This window comes from Physeter macrocephalus, chromosome 16, assembly GCF_002837175.3.
Source record: "Physeter macrocephalus isolate SW-GA chromosome 16, ASM283717v5, whole genome shotgun sequence".
NCBI classification, from domain to species: domain Eukaryota; kingdom Metazoa; phylum Chordata; class Mammalia; order Artiodactyla; family Physeteridae; genus Physeter; species Physeter macrocephalus.
Window position 1 is genome coordinate 66,404,183 of NC_041229.1, and position 24,949 is coordinate 66,429,131.

At 35.5% G+C, this 24,949-nt stretch overlaps 1 protein-coding gene across 2 annotated transcripts in view; it reads left to right on the top strand.

The window, feature by feature from the left end:
* USP47 (ubiquitin specific peptidase 47) overlaps positions 1 to 24,949 on the top strand; it is a 128,347-nt gene that overhangs the window by 82,321 nt on the left and 21,077 nt on the right. For both annotated transcript variants that reach the window (XM_007102650.4, XM_007102651.4), the window contains 8 exons: positions 13,295 to 13,390; positions 13,477 to 13,629; positions 15,985 to 16,152; positions 17,972 to 18,103; positions 18,547 to 18,623; positions 19,217 to 19,272; positions 21,303 to 21,415; positions 22,453 to 22,557. In XM_007102650.4, coding sequence (XP_007102712.1) covers positions 13,295 to 13,390; positions 13,477 to 13,629; positions 15,985 to 16,152; positions 17,972 to 18,103; positions 18,547 to 18,623; positions 19,217 to 19,272; positions 21,303 to 21,415; positions 22,453 to 22,557 — 900 coding nt within the window. The remainder of the gene's footprint in view (positions 1 to 13,294; positions 13,391 to 13,476; positions 13,630 to 15,984; positions 16,153 to 17,971; positions 18,104 to 18,546; positions 18,624 to 19,216; positions 19,273 to 21,302; positions 21,416 to 22,452; positions 22,558 to 24,949) is intronic.

A 24,949-nucleotide genomic window follows, 5' to 3' on the forward strand; every position in this document is an offset into this window, starting at 1 on the left:
TAATCCTTTGTCCATTGATTTGTTTGCAAATATTTTCTCCCATTCTGACCATTGTCTTTTCATCTTGTTTATAGTTTTCCTTTGCTGTGCAAAAGTTTTTAAGTTTCATTACGTCCCATTTATTTATTTTTGTTTTTGCTTCCATTTCTCTAGGAGGTGGGTCAAAAAAGATCTTGCTGTGATTTACGTCAAAGAGTGTTCTTCCTGTGTTTTCCTCTAAGAGTTTTATAGTATCTGGTCTTACATTTAGGTCTTTAATCTATTTTGAGTTTATTTTTGTGTATGGTGTTAAGGAGTGTTCTAATTTCTTTCTTTTACGTGTAGCTGTCCAGTTTTCCCAGCACCACATACTGAAGACACTGTCTTTTTTCCATTGTATATTCTTGCCTCCTTTGTCGTAGATTAGTTGACGATAGGTGTGTGGGTTTATCTCTGGGCTTCCTAGCCTGTTCCATTGATCTATATTTCTGGTTTTGTGCCAGTACCATATTGTCTTGATTACTTTAGCTTTGTAGTATAGTCTGAAGTCAGGGAGTCTGATTCCTCCAGTTGCGTTTTTTCCCTCAAGATTGCTTTGGCTCTTCGGGGTCTGTTGTGTCTTCATACAAATTTTAAGATTTTTTGTTCTAGTTCTGTAAAAATCTGCCATTGGTAATTTGATAGGGATTGCATTGAATCTGTAGATTGCTTTGGGTAGTATAGTCATTTTCATAATATTGATTCTTCCAATCCAAGAACATGGTATATCTCTCCATCTATTTGTGTCATCTTTGATTTCTTTCATCAGCATCTTATAGTTTTCTGAATACAGGGCTTTTACCTCCCTTGGTAGGTTTATTCCTAGGTATTTTATTCTTTTTGTTACAGTGGTACATGGGATTGTTTCCTTTATTTCTCTTTCTGATTTTTCATTGTTGGTGTATAGGAATGCCAGCGATTTCTGTGCATTAATTTTGTATCCTGCAACCTTACCAAATTCATTGATTAGTTCTAGTAGTTTTCCGGTGGCATCTTTAGGATTTTCTATATATAGTATCATGGCATCTGCAAACAGTGACAGTTTTACTTCTTCTTTTCCAATTTGTATTCCTTTTATTTCTTTTTCTTCTCTGATTGCTGTGGCTAGGCCTTCCAAAGCTATGTTGAATAATAATGGTGAGAGTGGACATCCATGTCTTGTTCCTGATCTTAGAGGAAATGCTTTCAGTTTTTCACCATTGAGAATGATGTTTGCTGTGGGTTTGTGGTATATGGCCTTTATGATGTTGAGGTAGGTTCCCTCTGTGCCCACTTTCTGGAGAGTTTTTATCATCAGTGGGTGTTGAATTTTTTCAAAAGCTTTTCCTGCATCTATTGAGATGATCATCTGGTTTTTATTCTTCAATTTGTTCATATGGTTTATCACATTGATTGATTTGCATATACTGAAGAATCCTTACATCCCTGGGATAAATCCCACTTGATCCTGGTGTATGATCCTTTTAATGTGCTGTTGGATTCTGTTTGCTAGTATTTTGTTGAGGATTTTTGCATCTATGTTCATCAGTGATATTGGCCTGTAGTTTTCTTTCTTTGTGACATCTTTGTCTGGTTTTGGTATCAGGGTGATGGTGGCCTCATAGAATGAGTTTGGGAGTGTTCCTCCGTCTGCTATATTTTGGAAGAGTTTGAGAAGGATAGGTGTTAGCTCTTCTCTAAATGTTTGATAGAATTCGCCTGTGAAGCCATCTGGTCCTGGGTTTTTTTTGGTACACGGGCCTTTCACTGTTGTTGCCTTTCCCATTGCAGAGCACACGCTCCGGACGCACGGGCTCAGTGGCCGTGGCTCACAGGCCCAGCAGCTCCACGGCATGTGGAATCTTCCCGGACCGGGGCACGAACCGGATGTTTCTTCCTCTGCTATATTTTGGAAGAGTTTGAGAGGATGGGTGTTAGCTCTTCTCTAAATGATAGAATTCACCTGTGAAGCCATCTGGTCCTGGACTTTCGTTTGTTGGAAGATTTTTAATCACAGTTACAATTTCAGTGGAACCCATGTCCCCTGCATGGGCGGGCAGATTCTCAACCACTGCGCCACCAGGGAAGCCCTGTTGGAAGATTTTTAATCACAGTGTCAATTTCATTCCTTGTGATTGGTCTGTTCATATTTTCTGTTTCCTCCTGGTTCTTTCTTGGAAGGTTATACCTTTCTAAGAATTTGTCCAGTTTATTGGCATAGAGTTGCTTGTAGTAGCCTCTTAGGATGCTTTGTATTTCTGCGGTATCTGTTGTAACTTCCCCTTTCTCATTTCATTTTTTTTTTTTTTGGTGCGGTACGCAGGCCTCTCACCGCTGTGGCCTCTGCCGTTGCGGAGCACAGGCTCCAGACGCACAAGCTCAGTGGCCATGGCCCACGGGCCCAGCCGCTCCGCGGCATGTGGGATCCTCCCGGACCGAGGCACGAACCCGTGTCTCCTGCATCAGCAGGCGGACTCAACCACTGCTCCACCAAGGAAGCCCTCTCATTTCTAATTTTATTGATTTGAGTCCTCTCCCTCCTTTTCTTGATGAGTGTGGCTAAAGGGTTATCAATTTTGTTTATCTTCTCAAATTACCAGCTTTTAGTTTTATTGATCTTTGCTATTGTTTTTTTTTTGTTTCTATTTTGTTTATGTCTGCTCTGATCTTTATGATTTCTTTCCTTCTACTGACTTTGGGTTTTGTTTGTTCTTCTTTCTCTAGTTCCATTAGGTGTAAGGTGAGATTGTTTATTTGAGATTTTTCTTGTTTCTTGAGGTAGGATTGTATTGCTATAAACTTCCCTCTTAGAACTGCTTTTGCTGCAACCCATAGATTTTGGATCATCGTGTTTTCATTGTCATTTGTCTCTAGGTATTTTTTTATTTCCTCTTTGATGTCTTCAGTTATTTCTTGGTGATTTAGAAACGTATTGTTTAGCCTCCATGTGTTTGTGTTTTTTACGTTTTTTTCCCTGTAATTGATTTCTAGTCTTATAGCGTGGTCAGAAAAGATGCTTGGTATGATTTCAGTTTTCTTTTCTTTTTTTTAAATTTTATTTATTTTTTTAATTTATTTATTTTTGGCTGCATTGGGTCTTCGTTGCTGTGCACGGGCTTTCTCTAGTTGTGGTGAGTGGGGGCTACTCTTTGTTGCAATGTGTGGGCCTCTCACTGCAGTGCCTTCTCTTGTTGTGGAGCATGGGCTCTAGGCGCGCAGGCTTCAGTAGCTGTGGCATGCGGTCTCGGTAGTTGTGGCTCGTGGGCTCTAGAGCGCAGGCTCAGTGGTTGTGGCACACAGGCTTAGTTGCTCTGCGACATGTGGGATCTTCCGGGACCAGGACTCGAACTTGTGTCCCCTGCATTGGCAGGCGGATTCTTAACCACTGCACCACCAGAGAAGCCCAATTTCAATTTTCTTAATTTTACCAAGGCTTGATTTGTGACCCAAGATGTGATCTATCCTGGAGAATGTTCCATGTGCACTTGAGAATAAATTGTAATCTGCTGTTATTGGATGGAATGTCCTATAAGTATCAAATCTTTCTGGTCTGTTGTGTCATTTAAAACTTGTGTTTCCTTATTAATTTTCTTCCTGGATGATCTGTCCGTGGGTGTAAGTGAGTTGTTACAGTCCCCCACTATGATTGTGTTACTGTCGATTTCCTCTTTTAGAGCTGTTAGCAGTTGCCTTATGTATTGAGGTGCTCCTATGTTGGGTTCATATATATTTATAATTGTTATATTTTCTTCTTGGACTGATCCCTTGATCATTATGTAGAGTCTTTCCTTGTCTCTTGTAACATTCTTTATTTTAAAGTCTATTTTATCATATATGAGGATTGCTACTCCAGCTTTCTTTTGATTTCCATTTGCATGGAATATCTTTTTCCATCCCCTCACTTTCAGTCTGTATGTGTCTCTAGGTCTGAAGTGGGTCTCTTGTAGACAGCATATATATGGGTCTTGTTTTTGTATCCATTCAGCGAGCCTATGTCTTCTGGTTGGAGCATTTAATCCATTCACGTTTAATGTAATTATCGATATGTATGTTCCTGTGACCATTTTCTTAATTGTTATGGGTTTGTTTTTGTAGGTCCTTTTCCTCTCTTGTCTTTCCTACTTAGAGAAGTTCCTTTAGCATTTGTTGTAGAGCTAGTTTCGTGGTGCTGAATTCTCTTAGCTGTTGCTTGTCTGTAAAGCTTTTGATTTCTCTGTCAAATCTGAATGAGATCCTTGCTGGGTAGAGTAATCTTGGTTGTAGGTTCTTCCCTTTCATCACTTTAAATATATCATGCCACTCCCTTCTGGCTTGTAGAGTTTCTGCTGAGAACTCAGCTGTTAACCTTATGGGAGTTCCCTTGTGTTTTATTTGTCATTTTTCCCTTGCTGCTTTCAATAATTTTTCTTTGTCTTTAATTTTTGACAATTTGATTACTATGTGTCTTGGCATGTTTCTCAATTTTCCTTTGTCTTTAATTTTTGTCAGTTTGATTACTGTGTGTTTCGGCATGTTTCTCCTTGGATTTATCCTGCCTGGGACTCTGCACTTCCTGGACTCGGGTGGCTATTTCCTTTTCCACGTTAGGGAAGTTTTCAGCTATAATCTCTTAAAACATTTTCTTGGGTTCTTTCTCTCTTCTCCTTCTGGGACCCCTATAATGCAAACGTTTTTGCATTTAATGTTGTCCCAGGCGTCTCTTAGGCTCTCTTCATTTCTTTTCATTGTTTTTTCTTTATTCTATTCCACGGCAGTGAATTCTACCATTCTGTCTTCCAGGTCACTTATCCGTTCTTCTGCTTCTGTTATTCTGCTATTGATTCCTTGTAGTGTATTTTTCATTTCAGTTCTTGTATTGTTCATCTCTGTTTGTTTGTTCTTTAATTCTTTTAGGTGTTTGTTCTTTAATTCTTCTACATTTTTGTTAAACATTTCTTGCACCTTCTCGATCTTTGCTTACATTCTTTCTCCATGGTCCCGCATCATCTTCACTATCATTATTCTCAATTCTTTTTCTGGAAGGTTGCCTATCTCCACTTCATTTAGTTGTTTTTCTGGAGTTTTATCTTGTTCCTTCATCTGGTACATAGCCTCTGCCTTTTCATCTTATCTGTCTCTCTGTGAATGTGGTTTTCATTCCAGTGGCTGCAGGATCACAGTTCTTGCTTCTGCTGTCTGCCCTCTGGTGGATGAGGCTATCTGAGAGGCTTGTGCAAGCTTCCTGATGGGAGGGTCTGTTGGTGGGTATAGCTGGGTGTTGTTCTGGTGGGCAGAGCTCAGTAAAACTTTAATTTGCTTGTCTGCTGATGGGTGGGGCTGAGTTCCCTCCCTTTTAGTTGTTTGGCCTGAGGTAACCCAGCACTGGAGCCTACAGGCTCTTTGGTGGGGCTAATGGTGGACTCTGTGAGGACTCATGCCCAGGATTACTTCCCAGAACTTCTTCTGCCAGTGTCCTTGTCCCCACGGTGAGCCATAGCTACCCCCACTGCCTCTGCAGGAGACCCTCCAACACTAACAGGTAGGTCTGATTCAGTCTCCTGTGTTGTCACTGTTCCTTCCCCCTGGGTCCTGATGTGCACACTATGTATGTGCTCTCCAAGTGTGGAGTCTCTGTTTCCCCCAGTCTTGTCGAAGTCCTGCAGTCAAATCCCCCTAGCCTTCAAAGTCTTATTCTCTGGGAATTCCTCCTCCCATTGCCAGACCCCTAGGTTGGGATGCCTGATGTGGGGCTCAGAACCTTCATTCCAGTGGTTGGACTTCTGTGGTATAATTGTTCTCCAGTTTGTGAGTCACTCACCCATGGTTATGAGATATGATTTTATTGTGATTGCGCCCTTCCTACCGTCTCTTGCGGCTTCTCCTTTGTCTTTGGTTGTGGGGTATCTTTTTTTGTGAGTTCCAGTATCTTCCTGTTGATGAATGTCCAGCAGTTATTTGTGATTCCAGTGCTCTCGCAAGAGAGAGTGAGCACATGTCCTTCTACTCCGCCATCCTGAACCAATCTACCTGCTCCCCCACCTTTTTTATACAACATATTTTTTTTGTGTGGAAAACCTGAAGACATTTACCAAAACAAAACCCTAGAACTAATAAGTGAGTTTAATAGGTAGCAGGATATAAGATAAACATACAAAAATCAATTGTATTTCAAAAATACTAGCAAAGAAATGTGGAAAGGGAAATTAAAAATACAATACCATTTATAGTTGAGGGGCAAAAAAAGCCGTAGGTGTAAATCTAACAAAATATGTACTGGACCTATGTGCTGGAAACTATAAATTCTGAAAAGAATATTTAAATAAAGGGAGAGACATACTGTCCTCATTGATTGGAATATTCACATGGTAAAGATGTGGATTCTCCCCCAAATTGTATAATTTTAATGAAATTCCTTTAAAAATCTGAGAAGATTTTTCAAGCGCATTCTAAAAAAAATAGCTAGAATAGCTAAGAGAATTTTGGAAAAAGAATAAAGTAGGACAAATCAGTCTGCTTGATCTCAAGACTTATTATATAGCTACAGTAATCAAGGCTGTATGGTATTGGAGGAATAGACAAATAGATCAGTGGAACATAATAGAGAACCCAGAACTAGATCCACATAAACATGCCCAGCTGAGTTTTTTAGAATTGCACAGTGCAATTCATATATACAAAAATGAACCTTTACTTAAACCTCACAGCTTGTAAAAAAATTAACTCAAAATGGATCATAGACTTAAACAAAATGTAAAGTTACAAACTTTTAGAAATAAAACACAGGAAAAAATCCTCTAGAAAAAGGGTTAAGCAATGAATTCTTAGACTTGATACCAAAAAGTACAATCCACAAAGGGAAAAACTGACAAGTTGTATCTCAACAAAATTTTAAAACATTTGTTCTTTGAAAGCCCATGTGATGAAGGTAAGAGAAGCTACAGACTGGGAGAACATATTTGGAAACCCCATATCTGACAGAGGACTAGTATCTAATAAGAGTACATAAAGACGTCTCAAAACACAATAGTAAAAAATGATAACAGTCCATTTAGACAATTGGCAAAAGACATAAACAACTTTTCATGTAAGAGGATATGCAGATATCAAATAAATACAGGAACAGATGTTCAACATCACTAGGGAAATGCAAATTCAAACCATAACGAGGATAACACTCTCTACCAACAGAATGGCTAAAATAAAAAATAATGGCAGCACAAAAAGCTGACAACAGTGTGGAGGAACTGGATCACTCATATGTTTTTGGTGGGAATGTGAAAAGCTACAGGCAGTTTCTCATAAAACTAAACATGAAATTATCATAACCTCCAGCAATTGTACTCTTGGTTATTTATCCCAGAGAAATGAAAACTTATCAAATATTCATAATGTCTTTATTTTTAATATTCTATAACTGGAATCAGCCCAGATGTCCTTAAACAAGTAAATGGTTTAACAAACTGGTACAAACAAACCATAGAATACTACTTAGCAATAAAAAGGGACAAACTACCGATACACACAGAAACTTTAATGAATCTCCAGGGAATTATGCTGAGTGACAAAAACCAATCTCAAAAGGTAATGTATGGTTCCATTTATATAACATTCTTGATAAAACAAAATTTTAGAACTGGGAGATGGATTAATTATTGCCAGAGCTTGTAGATTAGTTGGTGCCAGGGGAAGGATGGGTAGGTGGTTACTATAGAAGGACAACATGAGGGATCCTTGTGGTGTAGGAACTGTTCAGTCTCTTGACTATGGTGGTGGATATATAAGCCTATACAGGTAATAAAATTGTTAAGAACTTACTACACACACATAGACAGACAAATGAGTACACTGAAACTGAGAAAATTGGAATAAGATTGGTGGGTTATATCAATGTCAGTATCCTGATTGTGATATTTTACTATAGTTTTGCAAAATGTTATCAAATGGAGGAATGGCAAAGTGTACAGGAGGCTCTGTATTATTTCTTATAATTGTATGTGAATTTTCAGTTATCACAAAAATTGCAATTAAAAGTAGATGGCTTAAGTAAAAGTAGAGTTCTTTTCCTAGTTTAAAAGAGAAAACTATATATTCTGGGAAAGATAGTTGACTATCTGTAAGGAAGACCTGTAAGTGTATTTCAGTAGCACAGAATTGCTAAGTATGTCAAAATCAGTTAGAAAATAGTTATCAGTAGTGGTTCTAATTTATCTTCAGTAGTTCAATCTGAAACATAAAGTATTATATTTTAGCAACCATTTCGTCATTCAAGCTGAAGTAGATGTTGAATGATGGAGAAATAATTTTATATATAAGTTAAGAGTAAAAATAAGTGAGAGGATTTATATACCATTCCTTGGTTTTATCTTTTGATTGCCCTGTACCTAGATTTTCTGTATTTCTTATTCAGAGAACTAAGGGTGTAAGAATTCTCTATGTTCTATTCTGAACGCTGGAAATCAGGGTCTAAAAAACTGCACAATTATACTTTGTATAATATATAAGGAGGTGTAAGCTCTAGAAAATAAAACTATTATCTTCACTCTGGAATGATGAAAAACAATCACAGTCAACCCAAAGCTAGTTTGGAAACATGACACAAGAATAACATACTCAAGAGGACAGCTCATGGTAAGCAGTATAGTTTTTTTGTGTGTATTAATAACGGCATAATGTTTATTATATTTTCCATTTTTATGATCCATAACTTTTTTTTGTTATCTAAAGTATAGTTTGGCATGATTTTTAGTTATCTTGTACATCACATTAAGTGAAGACAAATGTATATAACCACATTAGCCCATGATTTACATAATTTATTTGTTGAATGAATAGATGAATTGAAGCTAATTTTTATGACTGAATAATTTTATTTATAATTATTCTGGGGTCAACTTTTTAAAAAACGAATAAGAAGCTAAAGAAAATTATTAATATAGCTTTAACTGGTTTCTAAATCTAAAGGAAAATGGTGGCTACCTCAATCTCCATATCGCCACATATCCTCCCAAAACCATACGCTAGAAGGAACACAAATGAAACCAAACTAACCCATACTTTATGGATTGCTAGGAGACAATAACATGAACTTCAGATTACCTGAAAGTAGCAAAATTATCAAGTGCCAGTGGAGCCTCCACTGCTGCTGCAAGTCTGTATATGTGGAGAGTATGAAGTGGGATGCTTTAGAGACTATGAAACAGAAGAGAGGGGACTGAAAGACTTAAACAAAATGAAGACAGAATCACCCTCAAAAAGAGAAAAATATGTGCCATAGTAGTGAACACAGACTGGGACTTGGTAGTTTACAGTACCAGCTACCAGGAAGGAGTTTTAGAGTGTTTAGGATTAGGAAGTGGCAGCCTTGGAGGAATTTTGCTTCTAGAGAAGGAGATAAACAGAGAAGGGGTGATGCCACTGAGTCCTAGCAGTGAGGAGAAAACAAGAAGAAAAAGAAAAATAAAGGGTTCTGCAAAATGAAAGAAGACACCAGCCTCTTTTCCCCCATTACTCATTCAAGAAATTACACTTCACTAAGTTGACAGAAGGTACTCACAAACTAAAGAATGCTGTCCACAAAATGAGTAGGGGAAAAATCAAACTTACACAGCACCGCTGTTGGAAGAAAACAGAAAATATATATTAAATCATTTCAGCTGATGAAAATCTATACACACACAACCTCAAAACCTTAGAAAAATAACCACAAAGTAGCATACTGTAACACAGTACTCTAGACTAAATTAAGTATTCTCAAGCAAGCAAAACAGAACTTGGTATCCAAAAATTTAAGGAGAGAAATGGATTAAAGGAAAAACCAAGCAAACAAGAAATGCAGTGCAAGCTGATCAAACTCAGGAAGGAAATTAAAGAAAAGACAAGACTACGTTAGAAATGAAGAATTAATTATAAAATGCTCAAGAGAAAATAGAAGAATGAAAATCTAAGGAGGAACATAGAATGAAAATGAGATAAAGAAGTAAAAATTAGGATCTCAGAGCAAATGATGCAAAGGAAAGGCTGGCAAAGGAGGTCCAACATAATTGGAATCTGTGAAGAATAAAAATAACTCAGTAGAACAAAACTTATAAACTATAATCCAGGAACACTTTCTGGGAATAGGGGAAATTTAAATCTACCTTTTGAAGGACCCACCACTGTACCTGGAAAAATGGACCTGGAATGATCAACTGAGACATATTTTAGTAAACTGCTAAACTTGAAAGACAAATTGGGCTGGCATCATACTTTTGAAGAGCAACATGCAAATCATGGCAACAGAATGGCAATTTCAAGAAAATCAAGAAAAAGTACAGGCCAAGGATTTGCTATCCAGCCAAGTTTTTCTTCAATTATTATGGCAATAGAAAATCAACTTTTGAATATTGAAGAACTCATTGACCATTGTATCCATAAGCCTTCTTGAGTTTCTTGGAGGATGATCTCCATCCACCCAGGAGACCACTGGGGAAGCTTCAGCAAAAGGACCGTGAGCATTTAATATACTAAATTGTAGAATTAAGGACTAAATAAAACAAGGGTGGGGACATGGAAAGAAGAAAGTATGAAATGTTACATGTTAAACAACGTACAGAGAATACCATTCTTAAAAAAGGAAGAGAGTGAGAAGGGAAAGTAGAATGAGATCATAGACTGTTAAATAGGTGGGAGACCAAGGATATCATTTAAAATCGGCTGACCAGACACTAAAAGCTTAAGGAAAAGGAAGGATTAAGGGCATTAACAAAAGTACATAAATGCACTAGAAAAAAATTACTAACTTTCCTGAATACCAGAAGAAAGTGTAAAAAATAGCAAAGAAAAACACACCATGTAGAAAAAGAAACAGCAAATATTACTTAATAGAGTAATTAAAATATACAATAGTGACTGAGATGAAACAAAACATCAGTCATATTAAATATGGATGGGCTTAAATTGCCTATTAAAGGTAAAAGATTTTCAAGTTGGCTTATAAAACAAATATTATATTAAAATTTGGTTTAAACAAGAATCCAATAGTGGCTGCTAAACTAAGGTGGAAAGTTCTTTAAGGCATAGTATTTTTGTATGGTCTCCAAGTGTCTCCTTACAAATTGCTTATTAGCCGCAAGAGGAAAAAAATAATAACCACATAGTGAAAAAACTGGGCAATACCTTGACCAGGTGATTGAAGTTAATATCACCAGTAAGGATGTTAGGGACGTCTTGCCCTTTGACTGTGATACCCTTAGAAGAACACATCATTACTTACTTACATTAGTCTAGTAAGGAATGCATAACCTGAATCTAAGTGTAAGGAACATCAGACAAACCTGAATTGCAGAACATTTTTATAAAATAACTGGCCTGTTCAAAATTGTTAGTGTTATGAAAGAAAGGCTTTGAAACTGTACCCGACAAAATGAATCTGAAGAGGCAGACAGCCAAATGCAGTCTGTTTTCCTGGATTTGATTCTGTACTGGATGGGGAGAAATACTATAAAGGACATTATTAGGATAATTGACAGAATTGGAATACGAACTGACAAAAGTACTTTACCAATATTAAATTTTCCTGACTTTGATAACTCTTCTGTGTATGTAAGAATATGTTTTTTCTTAAAAAGTCACATTGAAGTATTAAGAGGAAAAGCATGTATGAACCTAATCGCAGGTGGTTCGGAAAAACACATAATGTGCGTGTGGATGGGAGAATGATAAAGCAAGGTAGCAAAATGTTAAAAGTTGGTGAGTCTGAGTAAAACGTTTAAGGGAATTTTCTTTAAACTTTTCTCCGGGTTTAAAAGAAGAAAAAAAAAAGATAGCTCTGGCTGTGAACTATAAACCAGAGATCAATACGTACATATAGCTTAGTTTAGTAAAGTAGAATTTGAGTTACATAATGTTCTCACTCTCTCCCTTTACCATCCCCCTGCTTTTTTAAGATATTGAGTGTTTTAACAGTTCAGTAATCCATTTGGAAAGCTCAGCTGATTTGGTATCAGTCTGTGTTAAGCTATAGATGTGGTTGCTCTTAAAGCTTTTACCTCTCATGTTTTTAAAGAATTTGCCTTTTTCATACTTAAAATATGGAAAAAAAATCCAAGAAAAATCGTTTTCTAAATGTGTCCTTTCCTATGACCTCCTGTAAAACGCTTGATTATGTGGAGAAATCCAGCTACTTGGTCCCCCTCCCCTCCCCATTGGTTCTTCTTGTGTTCTGAGGACCAAATAGGAGATGGATGAAGTTAGAAGCATTTTGTATATTTTTTCATATTTTTTATCTTACTCCAAAATGACCTATACCAAGCAATATGTGGACAGTAGTTTTTATATGCTTTGCTAGCTGTTTTACAACTAAGTCCATTTTGCTAGATCAAGCTCCCATATCTTTTGAGGAACAACTTGTTCTATATCAAAAAATGTTTGAAGATATTTTGTCTTAATGATTCCACTTATTTTTCTTTATATGTAATAAATATTGTCAGTAGTTCTACTTACACCATGTCTGAGGAAAAGAGATGACATCAAATGAAATTGTTGCAATCCAATCTTATATGTTGTATCAACTAAAATTTTTTAATTGTGAAAAATCAATGATGAAAAATGAAAATAAAAATTTTATGCCTACTGATTCTTCAACAATATTTATACTGGTTTCTTACTTCTGTCTTAAAGCTGTATGGAGAAAAGGGAACCACATGGTTCCACTAGGTGAACAATCCAGCATCTCATACATTTTCAAATGGAGCAGTAGCTGACAAGCAGTGAGAAGGTTGCACAGTGGTTTTCAGTCTTTATAATTAGTGTAGTGGTAGCTTACTGACTGACCCTAAATGTAGGGGTTAAGGATAATTATTAGATTTTTTTAATGTACAAATAGTGTAAATTCTTCAGAGTGCTGGGTTATTAACTGTGCAGTTTAAAATTATCTCCTTTTGCAAGAAGGATGCAGTGACACATGCAACTGCTTTTATAAGAAGTGTGGAATTACTTTTTAATTTAAAGACTGAGGATTTCCATTAGATTATTTAACCAAAAATCACAACGTAAAGTCTATGAAAATTAGGTAGAAATGACTAACTGATGTGCAACACTAGGAAACGTAGGTAGAGCTCATGCAGAATGAAATAAAGTAATTTTTTGCTCAGTTTTTATAATGATAACATCATTTTGCTGTTGATACTTTTTTCCCCCCTTTTTGCATTTTGAATTCCTAATTTTCTTGCTGTTCTGCATATAAGTATTCTGGTAATTGCAGTGTTTTTATATTCAGGGCTTTGTCATTAACATTATAATATTTTACAATAATTATAAAACAATTTTTTTTTCTAACTAGGAGGAAGCATTGCATGCATTTATTCAGCCAGAGATCCTGGATGGCCCAAATCAATATTTTTGTGAACGTTGTAAGAAGAAGTGTGATGCACGAAAGGTAGATGCCATTTAGAAATTAATACTTAATTATCTGAGATAATATTCAATATTCAATAGATTCCCCCCACACACTTTTTTTTTTAGGGTCTTCGGTTTTTGCATTTCCCTTATCTGCTGACCTTACAACTGAAAAGGTTTGATTTTGATTATACAACCATGCACAGGATTAAACTGAATGATCGGATGACATTTCCTGAGGAACTAGACATGAGTACATTTATTGATGTTGAAGATGAGGTAAATACTTATAAATTATACTTCAGATATTCTTCTTTGATCAGAGTAACTTGTGATATTCTTTAAAAAGACAAAAAGGATATTAAATTCTGGAATTATTTCTTTAATTTGTGTGATAATCTTATGTTTCATAACTTTCTTAGTTATTGAAACATACCAGTCTAGAGATGGGCTGCACTTGTGTTTCTGGCACATGATAAACACAGAACAGATATATTGAATGAACGAGCAAACTGGGTAGTATGGCCTTAATTTCTTGTTTTGTCTTAGTGTCTTTTTCAAGCATTAAGGTTTCTCAGCTCTTAAATTGGCTAGGTTAGAAAGCTAGGTAATAAAGGTATTTTTCTGTGTTGCTTTTTTAATTAGTTTTTTTTTTAATTAAAACTTTTAAGATAAAAAATTTAAAACAATTTAAATGTAGTTTGAGAATGGAACTTTGAGGGCACACATAAAGCTCATTAATTTCTTCCACTCATTGACCTCCCCCAATTCTCTGGTTCCTCTATCCTTATCCAGTAAAAGATTCATAATGTCCCACTCTGTTCTCTTGGAAACTCTTCTGATTTAATAATTGGGAATATTTACAATATTTACAATCACTTAACATAGTTGTTACAGAGTGATAAATCTTTCTTATTCTCAAAACTGCCATGAAGTATTTTTTTCTGATTGGAGTTCATCACAATAGTTAAAAATGCCTTTTCCCAGAGGCTTAAAAATAATTTTAAATATTCTCAAGTTTTATTTATGCTCTTAAGTACTAAGTGGCAAATGTTTTCTGAGCCTCACTTTCCTTGTCTGTAAAGTAAGGATGATAATTGCTTTTCATACCTTTCATAAGATGAGGTTGCCTTAGAGATAAAGTAAATTTCCATTGAATGGTACCTGTGACCAGGTAACATTCTCTGAAAGGTTTAATTTGAAATAATATCTCAAACACTTGTGCTTAAGCTAGGAAGTCTGTCCAAAGAATACCAAACTTTCATGGGAGATTCCTACTCAGAGATGAGGATTAGATGGGTCTTCTGTATACTCCTAATGTATTTCTTATAAAGGGAAGTCTTTTCTAAGGGAAGAAAACTGAGATACACAGTTTGACCAGAACTTTTTGGAAGTTCTAGGTCCATTTCTTGGAAGAAGAGAAGATGTTCTGGCTTAGTTAAAAAGAGTTTCAGACTTTGTGTAGAATTCTCAGGTTGGTTTTCACCTCCATTTTTCCTTGAACCAAACTTTCTTGAGGGATGAAGACTATATGTTAGGTTCAGTTCTTACAAAAACATTCTTGGCAAGAAGTTGGTACTTACTACATATTGCTTGGTTAATTCAAGAACTTCTAGGCAATGCCTTAAACATATCAAGTGCCTACATCTTAGAGAAGAATTTTCAAACTATGTATCTAAAATATTAAAGGAGGGGCTTCCCTGGTGGCGCAGTGGTTAAGAATCTGCCTGCCAATGCAGGGGACACAGGTTCAAGCCCTGATCCGGGAAGATTGATCCCACATGCCACGGAGCAACTAAGCCTGTGCACCACTACTACTGAGCCTACGTGCCACAACTACTGAAGCCTGCACGCCTAGAGCCCATGCTCTGCAACAAGAGAGAAGCCTGCACACCTCAACGAAAAGTAGCCCCCGCTCGCCGCAACTAGAGAAAGCCTGCGCGCAGCAATGAAGACCCAACACAGCCAAAAATAAATAAATAAAATAAATAAATTTTAAAAATAAAAGAAAAGGGAGGAAAGAGTTGTTTGAGGATTTCTAGGAAGAATTCTTTAAATTAAATTTGTCTGAAAGAGATTTAAAAATCATAAAAGCATGGAAAAGTATTATTTACTGTTGTTACATTTCCACCTCCTTTAACTGGAGTATAAAGTTCTTGAGGGTAGATAGTGTCTTGTTTTTCTTTCTAATTGTCTGTAATACCTAGCATAGTGATAAACTGAATTGACCTTTTTGTTCAAGAAAGGAGATGATATTCTTTTGGGATTTGAGAACAACAGAAGCTCATTTTGGAGCTTAAGTTCTCTGCTTTTATGGTTTTTGATGAAAGAAATGGTAATTTTATATTGTTACTTTGCAGCTGTAAACATAAATGGGGTTTAATAGAATTCTGAATCACTAATTTGTTGTATTAGAATGTTAAGGTTGTTAATAGAAATGCTTTTAAAGTACACTTTTGTTAATTTTATTTAAGGTCTCACTTTTTAAGAGAAAATAAATTTGCTTAAAGTAGAATAAGTATTTTTATTAACAATAGCATCGTAAATTATGTGGAAAAAGCAGCATATAGATTGAAAGGTTTATATTTTCCCTTTATTTAGCTTATAATTGTAAGATAATTATGTTTTATTAAGAAATCTCCTCAGACTGAAAGTTGCACTGACAGTGGAGCAGAAAATGAAGGCAGTTGTCACAGTGATCAAATGAGCAATGATTTCTCCAATGATGATGGTGTTGATGAAGGGATCTGCCTTGAAAGCAATAGTGGAACTGAAAAGATTCCAAAACCTGGGCTTGAAAAGGTACTTTTTGTAATTTGTGGTTTTTAGTTGAAAGAGAGAGTAAGATAATCTCTGAGCTGCTGTATAATTCTCTTTAAAAGAAGTTTAATTGCTTTTATTTTTATGCATATATGTGGTCATAATTAAACTTTAGAAAAAACTACTTACAGGTGGGAGCATTAATTTCTGAGAGGCTGAACTGTACCTCTGAAGCAAGCTTAGTGGTGGTGTGGAAAGGGTGCCTAGTAGTGAGGAAACCACTTCATTTTGCCTTTAAAGTAGCAGCAAGCCTCTAAATCTTCTATCAGAGTTTTCTCATACAGCAAAATGAAAGCATTAGACTAGATCTGTTAATTTAAAAAATTCTGGCTATGGGACCCTTTCTGAAACAATAAGAGAACTAATCTTTTTTAGGTAGGGGACCCCTCAGTTTTCCTCCCCTCCCCTATGACAGCCCTTAAGGGACTTCAAAAAATGATACAATTCCATGGATTATCATTTGAAAACTACAAGACTGGAAAATGGATAGAATTTTTTTGTTACTAGGTCAGTGATTTTTAAGATTTTATCAAACCATTTCTTTCACATTTGTATAATTTGCTTTATTGAGGGGAGAATTACGGATCAGATGTCTTGAGCATGGTGTGAATAATGAATCACCCATGTGAAGACTGATCACTAGCTCAAGTCTTACAGAGTCATATTAAATATAGGGTTTTTTTTTTAGGTAGTATTTAAGAATGGAGTTTCACTTGCATAAATCTGTTTTTAGATCAAGACCATTATTCTCACCACCATTACCACTACCCTTTACCTTTTAAAATTATCTGTTTCTTTCAGGGCAGACAGATGAGGTGTGAATTGCTATGTGATGAATAATGTAGTGGATACATTATAACTTAGTGTAAAGAACATTGCATTCAAACAAGGGTTGGAAAACTGTGGCTCAAGAGCTAAATGCAACCCCCAACCTGTTTTTCTACATAGACAATTATGTCTATCTTCTTTTGTTTGTTTTCCTTATCTTATTCCACTGGATAGGATTTCCCATAGTGTTGAATAGGAGTGGTGAGAGAGGATGCTCTTGCCTTATTCCCAATCTCAGGAGGAAAGTATTCAGTCTCTCGCCATTAAGTATGATATTGGGTCTAGGTTTTTTATAGATGTTCTTTATCAATTTGAGGAGGTTCCTCTCTTCCTAGTTTGTTGAGAGTCTTTATCATGAATGGGTTTGGATTTTGTCAAATGTTGTTTCTGGGTAAGATCAGTTGGTAAGATCATGTAAGTTTTCTTCTTTAGCCTGGTTTACATAGGTTGATTTTCTAATGTTGAACCAGCTCTGAATACCTGAGAGATAATCAAATCAATAGATCACTGTATCACAGATATTACATAAATACATTAGAAGATGTTCAAAATAATTATATACCTTAGCTCTTTTATAAAGGAAATGGAATCTTATATGAATTTTAAAAAATGTTATTTGGGATTTATTGATTTTGATGTGCATATCAGAACAGTATCATGTTTAGCACCTTCTAAAATTTCAGACTGTTATTTTCTTTTTACATAAATATATAAATTTGTATTTCAGTTATGCATTGTTCTAGAGGTTAAAGCATAATTAAAATGTGAAGGAATACACTGAATGAAACTTGTGGTATATAAAATTATGCGGTGAATTACCATTTTAATGATCTTAGAGAAAAGTTGACTTGCCATAAATACAGAGGACAACTAACATGTTAGTTCACTGTGTTTTAGTAGAGAATAGAAAATATACAAATTATGTTTTTGTGTTTTTCCTCTGTGCTGAGTTAACTTTTATTCTTTTCTTTAGAATTCTTTGATCTATGAGCTCTTCTCGGTTATGGTTCATTCAGGGAGTGCTGCTGGTGGTCATTACTATGCTTGTATAAAGTCATTCAGTGATGAGCAGTGGTACAGCTTCAATGATCAACATGTCAGCAGGGTAAGGAGGGATTTTTTAAGATTATTATTCTGAAAGACAGGAGTAGGGATATTTCTCATCAACAGCAGGGTTTATTAAAAATGAGAGACTCAGTCTGTCCGTTGAAGCATACCAAATCATGAAGACATACCAGATGTCATTCTTTTGTTTTTGTTTTCAGTAAATTTCCTTTGTTTCTTTGTTTTGTTTTATTTTGGGCTTGCTTAGTGTTTGTAGAGCTAGACTTCCAGTTTTCTTCTTGCCCTGAGCCTTCACAGGGGCTGTCTATTTAAGAGCACTGGAAAAGATTGGCCGTTAGTAGCCACTGATTATGATTACATTTTGTGAACTGGTATCTGTGTGGTCCATTTAACTCTGAGGTTAAAACTTGGGTTACATATTGACATAAAGGTAATGGTATTAGAGATCTTACCAAAAAAGTAAGTAATGTAACAACTTTTTAGATAACACAAGAGGACATTAAGAAAACACATGGTGGATCTTCAGGAAGCAGAGGCTATTACTCCAGTGCTTTTGCAAGGTAAATAACTTCCTAATTTTTTCTGTTTATAAATTAGAATTAATTACAGCTTTTCAACATTTTTTTATCACTAAAAAGGTTTAACCCAAGGGTCAACAAACTATAACCTATGGGCCAAATTCAGCCTGCCTTCAGTTTTTGGAAATAAAGTTTTATTGGAACACCATCATACTCATTTGTTTAAATATTGTATGTTGATCTTTTCCCACACAACAGCAGAGTCAAGTAATTTTAGCACACACAGAATAGCTCACAAAGCCTGTGGCTTTTACTATCTGGCCCTTTTCCAGAAAAAATTTGCTGACTCCTGACTTACCTGTAGTACTCATTCTAGGACAAAGGTTTTTTGAAGATTTTACTATGTTACCAAGAAAAGATATGGGATTTTCTCATAAATATGTCAGTAAAAGCTAAGTAGTCTCCTTTTTTTTTCAAGAATGTTTAAATCTGAACCTGTACAAGAACAGCTACATGATTTTCTAATTGTTTGAAACAACAAAAAAACTACTATTTGAAATAAATATTTGATGCTAGGAAATGGAATCTTTACAATCTACTTTTTGTCCCTATTAATCTTTTTTATATTTTACTAGCTCCACAAATGCATATATGCTGATATATAGACTGAAGGACCCAGCAAGAAATGCAAGTATGTTGACATATAGTTACTTGATTTTAGTCTGTGTTATAAACCAGTTTTTTTTGCAAGTTTTATAAACCCCGATAACTACTTTTAAATGATAGGACAATTAAATTTTTATATGTGTGGAAGAATTAATTATAAAGACTGTTATGAGATAATACCAACTGGTAAAAGCACTTGGAAAAAAGTTGAACTATTTTTTAATACACTAAGAGACAAAACTTACTCTGCATTGCGTACGTTGGATATTTATTTGCAGTAAAATTGTATTATATGTAGTTTGGTGCAGTGATGATAGTCTCCAGATCTGTGTAGCAGCCATAACTCACCATCTGCATGTCCCAAAACAAGTTATTTAACTTTTCTAAGTCTTACTTTCCACACATGTAAAATGGGAATAATTATAGTATTTTATAGGATTATTATAAAAAATTAAATGAGATAAAATTTTAAGCATTTAGTATCATACTAGAGTTAAACATCTTTGCTTATTTGCTTAAAAAGCAAGTCAAGTTTTATGAGTCGAGTATGCATCCTTTTTTAGATTTTAATTTTATTAGGAATCCTAAAAATAATCCTGTATACAAAGCATATGGATTTGCCTTTCTTTTTTCCTTTTGTAACTGCTACTTTAAAAAATTACAGTTCCTGTGTTTTCTTGGTAACTCTGATCATGACAGAGACAGTATTTGCACATAGGTGTATAAACTGTGTGTGTGTGTGTGTGTGTGTACATATGATATATACACAGATGATGTGTTTGCTCATAGTCTTTTCACAATTAATATAATCATTGTCTTTGATTTCAGTATATTTCCTTTGTTTAGAAACTACTATACTATGAGTAAATCTATTTTAAGCAGTTTAATGTTTTTGTTTACATTTTCGTAAACTCTCATCAGATTGTGAATTCAGTTGGTGCAAGGCTTAGGACTTATTTATCTTTCCACTAATGATATAATCCAGGGTCTGTCATATAGAGGCTGTTCAATAATTTACTGTGTAATTATAGGAAAGAAAAAAGGAAATTATAATAAATCATTTCAGAACAGAGATTTCAGAGTAGAAGTAGTCATTCTTACTTTACACATAATGAAACTATACCCTAAAGAGTAATTTGTCCAAGGTCGTAGCTACCTGGAGGCAGAGCCAGGTTTATAGTTTGTGTATCCTCTGTGGCACCCAGCATTCCAGGTATTTCATGTAGTACAGTAACTCAGCTTTCTTTTATCTGCTCCCCACAACTCTAGTTTTGTGATGAAGCACCAGGGGGCACTGTATGTATGATATGGAATATTTTTAAAATTAGAGCTCATTTCTGTAAACAGTGGATTTTTACCTTCCACAGAGGCATGATTTTTTTAAAATATAAATTGTTCTCCCTGTTTAATGCCTAACAATCATTGGCTTTATTAAACAGTGTTATAGTCTCATACTGTCACTTCAAATACTTTGAGTTACATATGAAGTTCTTTGATTAGAAGGCAGCTAAAAGACTACTTTGAGAACAAAGGAAAGATAATCATATTAGTGAATAATAATAAATAAATACCATTTGTAGTAGTAGAGCATCAACAGTATTTATTACATTTCCTTATATCCCAGGTAATAACTCTGTGTGGTAAGGTGCTGTTAATAAGCTGAAGAAACCAAGGCCTGGAGAAGTAAACTTGCCCAGGGTTACACAATTTGATGATGATAGCACTATTTGAAATTAGAAGTGCTTTTATTTTCAAGTTTAAGGGAGGCTTTTTCATTCTAAAAATCTTAATTTACTTACCAGAGTTGTCTGGAGCCAAGAGATATACAGATAAAGATATGGCTTCTTTGAGACCTAACCATGTGTCATTATCAGCTACCTCTTCACCCTTGTCTGGAAGAAGCTCATGTTCTAAGTTGAAAGATTGATGTAATTGAGATATATTTTGATAACAGCTATAGTAGAAGTGTATACTCTGGGAACATAGTAGAACAAAATTAAATAAAGGAAGCTCAATCTCAGTGGCATTGTTTTACCCTGTTTTTACTATTAATAGAATTTCTAGAAGTAGATGAGTATCCAGAACATATTAAAAATTTGGTGCAGAGAGAGAGAGAATTGGAAGAACAAGAAAAGAGGCAACGAGAAATTGAGCGCAATACATGCAAGGTTAGATTTCCTAATTTTACTTTTAATTAAAAAGTGCTATTGAACTTTGCTTAACTGCAATTCTCATCACTGACTCATTGGGTTGATTCTGTAGATAGTTATGCCATCATGATCATTAAACAGTGTAACCAACTATATTACTGAGGTAAAGTGATTTCATTTTATGCATAAAAAACCAGTAACATGGGCTTCCCTGGTGACACAGTGGTTGGGGGTCCGCCTGCCAATGCAGGGGACGTGGGTTCGATCCCCGGTCCGGGAAGATCCCACATGCCACGGAGCAGCTGGGCGCGTGCGCCACGGCTGCTGGGCCTGTGCTCTGGAGCCGGTGAGCCACAGCTGCTGAGCCCATGTGCCGCAGCTGCTGGGACCCGCGTGCCTAGGGCCCATGCTCTGCAGCGGGCGAGGCCACCACAGTGAGAAGCCTGCATGCAGCAGCGAAGACCCAATACAGCCAAAAGTAAATAAATTTATTTTTTAAAAAAAACCAAGAAACCAGTAACGTAGTGATAATGCTCAGTGCTGGTGAGGTTACAGTGAGATGAACATTGTAACATTCTGCTACAAGTATAAATTGATAAAACCTTTCTGCCTAGAATTTGAGCAGGATTTATCAAGAGCCTTAAGCAAATTCATATTCTTTTATATAATTCTCTCAAGAAAATATTACCTAATGAGATAATAACAGATGCGGTAAATATTTTGACCACAAGGACATTCTCCACAGTATTTTCCAAATTAGGGAAAAATTGGAAACAACTTGAATATATATCAGTAGGAGAGTGATTACATAAATTGTGATACATGCTTATAAAGAAACATACAGTTGTTAAAATTAATGATTTTGAAATTTTTTATAACATGAGACAGTATCAATTATTAAGTGAGGTAAATAGACAGGGAGAATGATCCCAATTATGTTTTTTTTTTAATTATAATATTTTTGACTAGTAGGAAAAAATACTGTCTACAAAAGAAGTAAGTTTGATTTATGACCTGTTGAGTTAATGATGATATTTTACATTTACATTTTCTAGATAAAATTATTCTGTTTGCATCCTGTGAAACAAGTGATGATGGAAAATAAATTGGAGGTTCATAAGGATAAGACATTAAAGGAAGCAGTAGAAATGGCTTATAAGGTATGTTTAATTGCACTGTTGGCGTTTAATTATTGATATTTTCCATAGCAGTATTAACATTTTCCCAAGTTTTTATTATAGTCAGTAGTAATATAAGGACTTGCAGTAGCTTTGATAGCCCACTTAAATCCTATGTCTTTTAAAGAGTATAGTTTACACCTCTTCTCTAGAATGTGGTCCATTGCTTTTGAGAACTTTCTCACTCTGAAAGCCAGTTAAAGCTTTCTCAAACTCAGAAATAGAATTAGAAGCAAAAATATTTATTTATTCTTTATATTCATTTAGCACATATTTATTGAGTGTCTACTATATGATGCATTAGAGAACTTGAGTGAACAAGACCACATGAAGTGTTAGAGGTACCAGAGTGAGCAAAACAGGTTCACTGCCTTCGTGGAGTTCACAATCCCACTGGGGAAAAAAACAGGCAAAAAATATTTAAACACCACAGTTTGCAAATATCTTATTAGATGCTATAAAGTAATTCAGTAGTATATTAAGGTTATTTAATCTGAGACTTAAACCATGAGGAGACAGCTGTGCAAGAAGTTGGGGAAGAGTATTTTAAGTAGAGGTAACAGCATGTGTAAAAACTGAGGTGAGGAAGTACATGATCAAGAAGCTGAAAAAAGGGGCATTGTGTTTAGATCATCTTGAATGAGAATAGAGGCACATAAAATGAAATTAAAGGCTGTGTAAGAATAGAAGTTTGCATTTTATTCTAAGAATAATGCAAATTTATAAGTGGGTTTTGAAAGGCAAATAGAAAAAGAAGCATTCTTTAACCAGATTATTCTAAATGTCATCTGTTACACTTGACAGAATTTTTTGCCCTTTCCATGTAAACATTAACATCATTTGACTAAAGTTAAACAGTCATTACCTAGAGAAAAAATTGCATACTACATCATTTCATTTATAATTATATGTAGAACCAATGAAAGAAGTAAAGTAATTCACAAGATAGCCGGCATTGTTTCTCAAAAGTGTGATCCAGCACAACCTGCACCAGAATCACATTCCTATTAAAAAACAAATTCCTGCAAATGAATCTGAACTTATGTTTTGGCATCTGGGATTATGCATTTTAAACAGGTACCTCAAGTGGGTTTTAGACATACAGTTTGAGAACTTGTATTGTGTACCTGGTCTTTCATAGCACTTTATCAGTACTGAAAATTTACATTTGTGTGACTATTTTAATTAATTAATGTCCCTCACTAAACCGTAAGCACTTACAAGGGTGAAGAGTGTTCTGGTTTTGTTCACAGTTGCATTTCCACTACTTTTGCCTGGTAAACAGGAGAGTCAAAATTGGATGGGTATGTGAATGAATAAATGAATGAACAAATAATAAAATGGATGAATGGCTCTGGGTTCACCTGATTAAAGTAAAAATCCTTTAAACGTAATGGTGGACTGCAAGCAAAACAATAGTGAAACCAAATTAAACTAAAATGGAGAAAATGTCTTTAAACAGTTTTACACAGTAAGGTCAATCAGTGATAGCACTAAGGGTAGTTTATATTCCATCAGTTTTTAATGTAGGAAGAAAAAATCTTGTCTTAAATAGAAAGTTTAAGTTCACAAATGTAAAGAGTGAAATAGAAAAGAGAAATAAATCGATCTTATTTAAGAAAAATAAAGCTGCATTTGTGGGAAGTGAGGGATGGAGGAGTAGAGGGCAATGGGGACATACCAAGGCTTACAGTAACGCTTTCTTTAAAGTTGTAATCACAAACCTCAGATGAGTATTGAATACTTCTAAGCAATCCTACTGTGTTTCTCCAGGAGATTCAGCTTCCACTTAAAGTGATGTTGCATCCAGGGTATGCCATCTGCTAGTGACATGTACTGGAGGGAGAATTTTTGATAGAAATTCCTGTGCCCAATTTGTTGGTATTCCGGAGGCTAAGATTGAAGGGGATGGTTCAGAGAGGAGTCGTGTAGCACTTGGGAGACATAGAAGCTATGACCTTTGTGGTGGCTCTACAAGGCATGCTATCCTCCTGTGCTTAGGAAGGTCGTTACTAGATACATTAATTACCAGTTTTTCTCCAACTTGGATTAAGATAACAAAAGATGCATGTTCTAGTTGGTCGTTTTCCCCTCATGTTTCCAGCTTAGTGGTTATAAAGCAATAGCTTACAGTGCATTAATTTTGAATACATCTAAAGTTTAGAATGTTAACTTTTGTAAGCTGTGACGAAGTGAGAGAGTGGCATGGACATATATACACTACCAAACGTAGGGTGGATAGCTAGTGGGAAGCAGCCACATGGCACAGGGAGATCAGCTAGGTGGTTTGTGACCACCTAGAGTGGTGGGATAGGGAGGGTGGGAGGGAGGGAGACGCAAGAGGGAAGAGATATGGGAACATATGTATATGTAT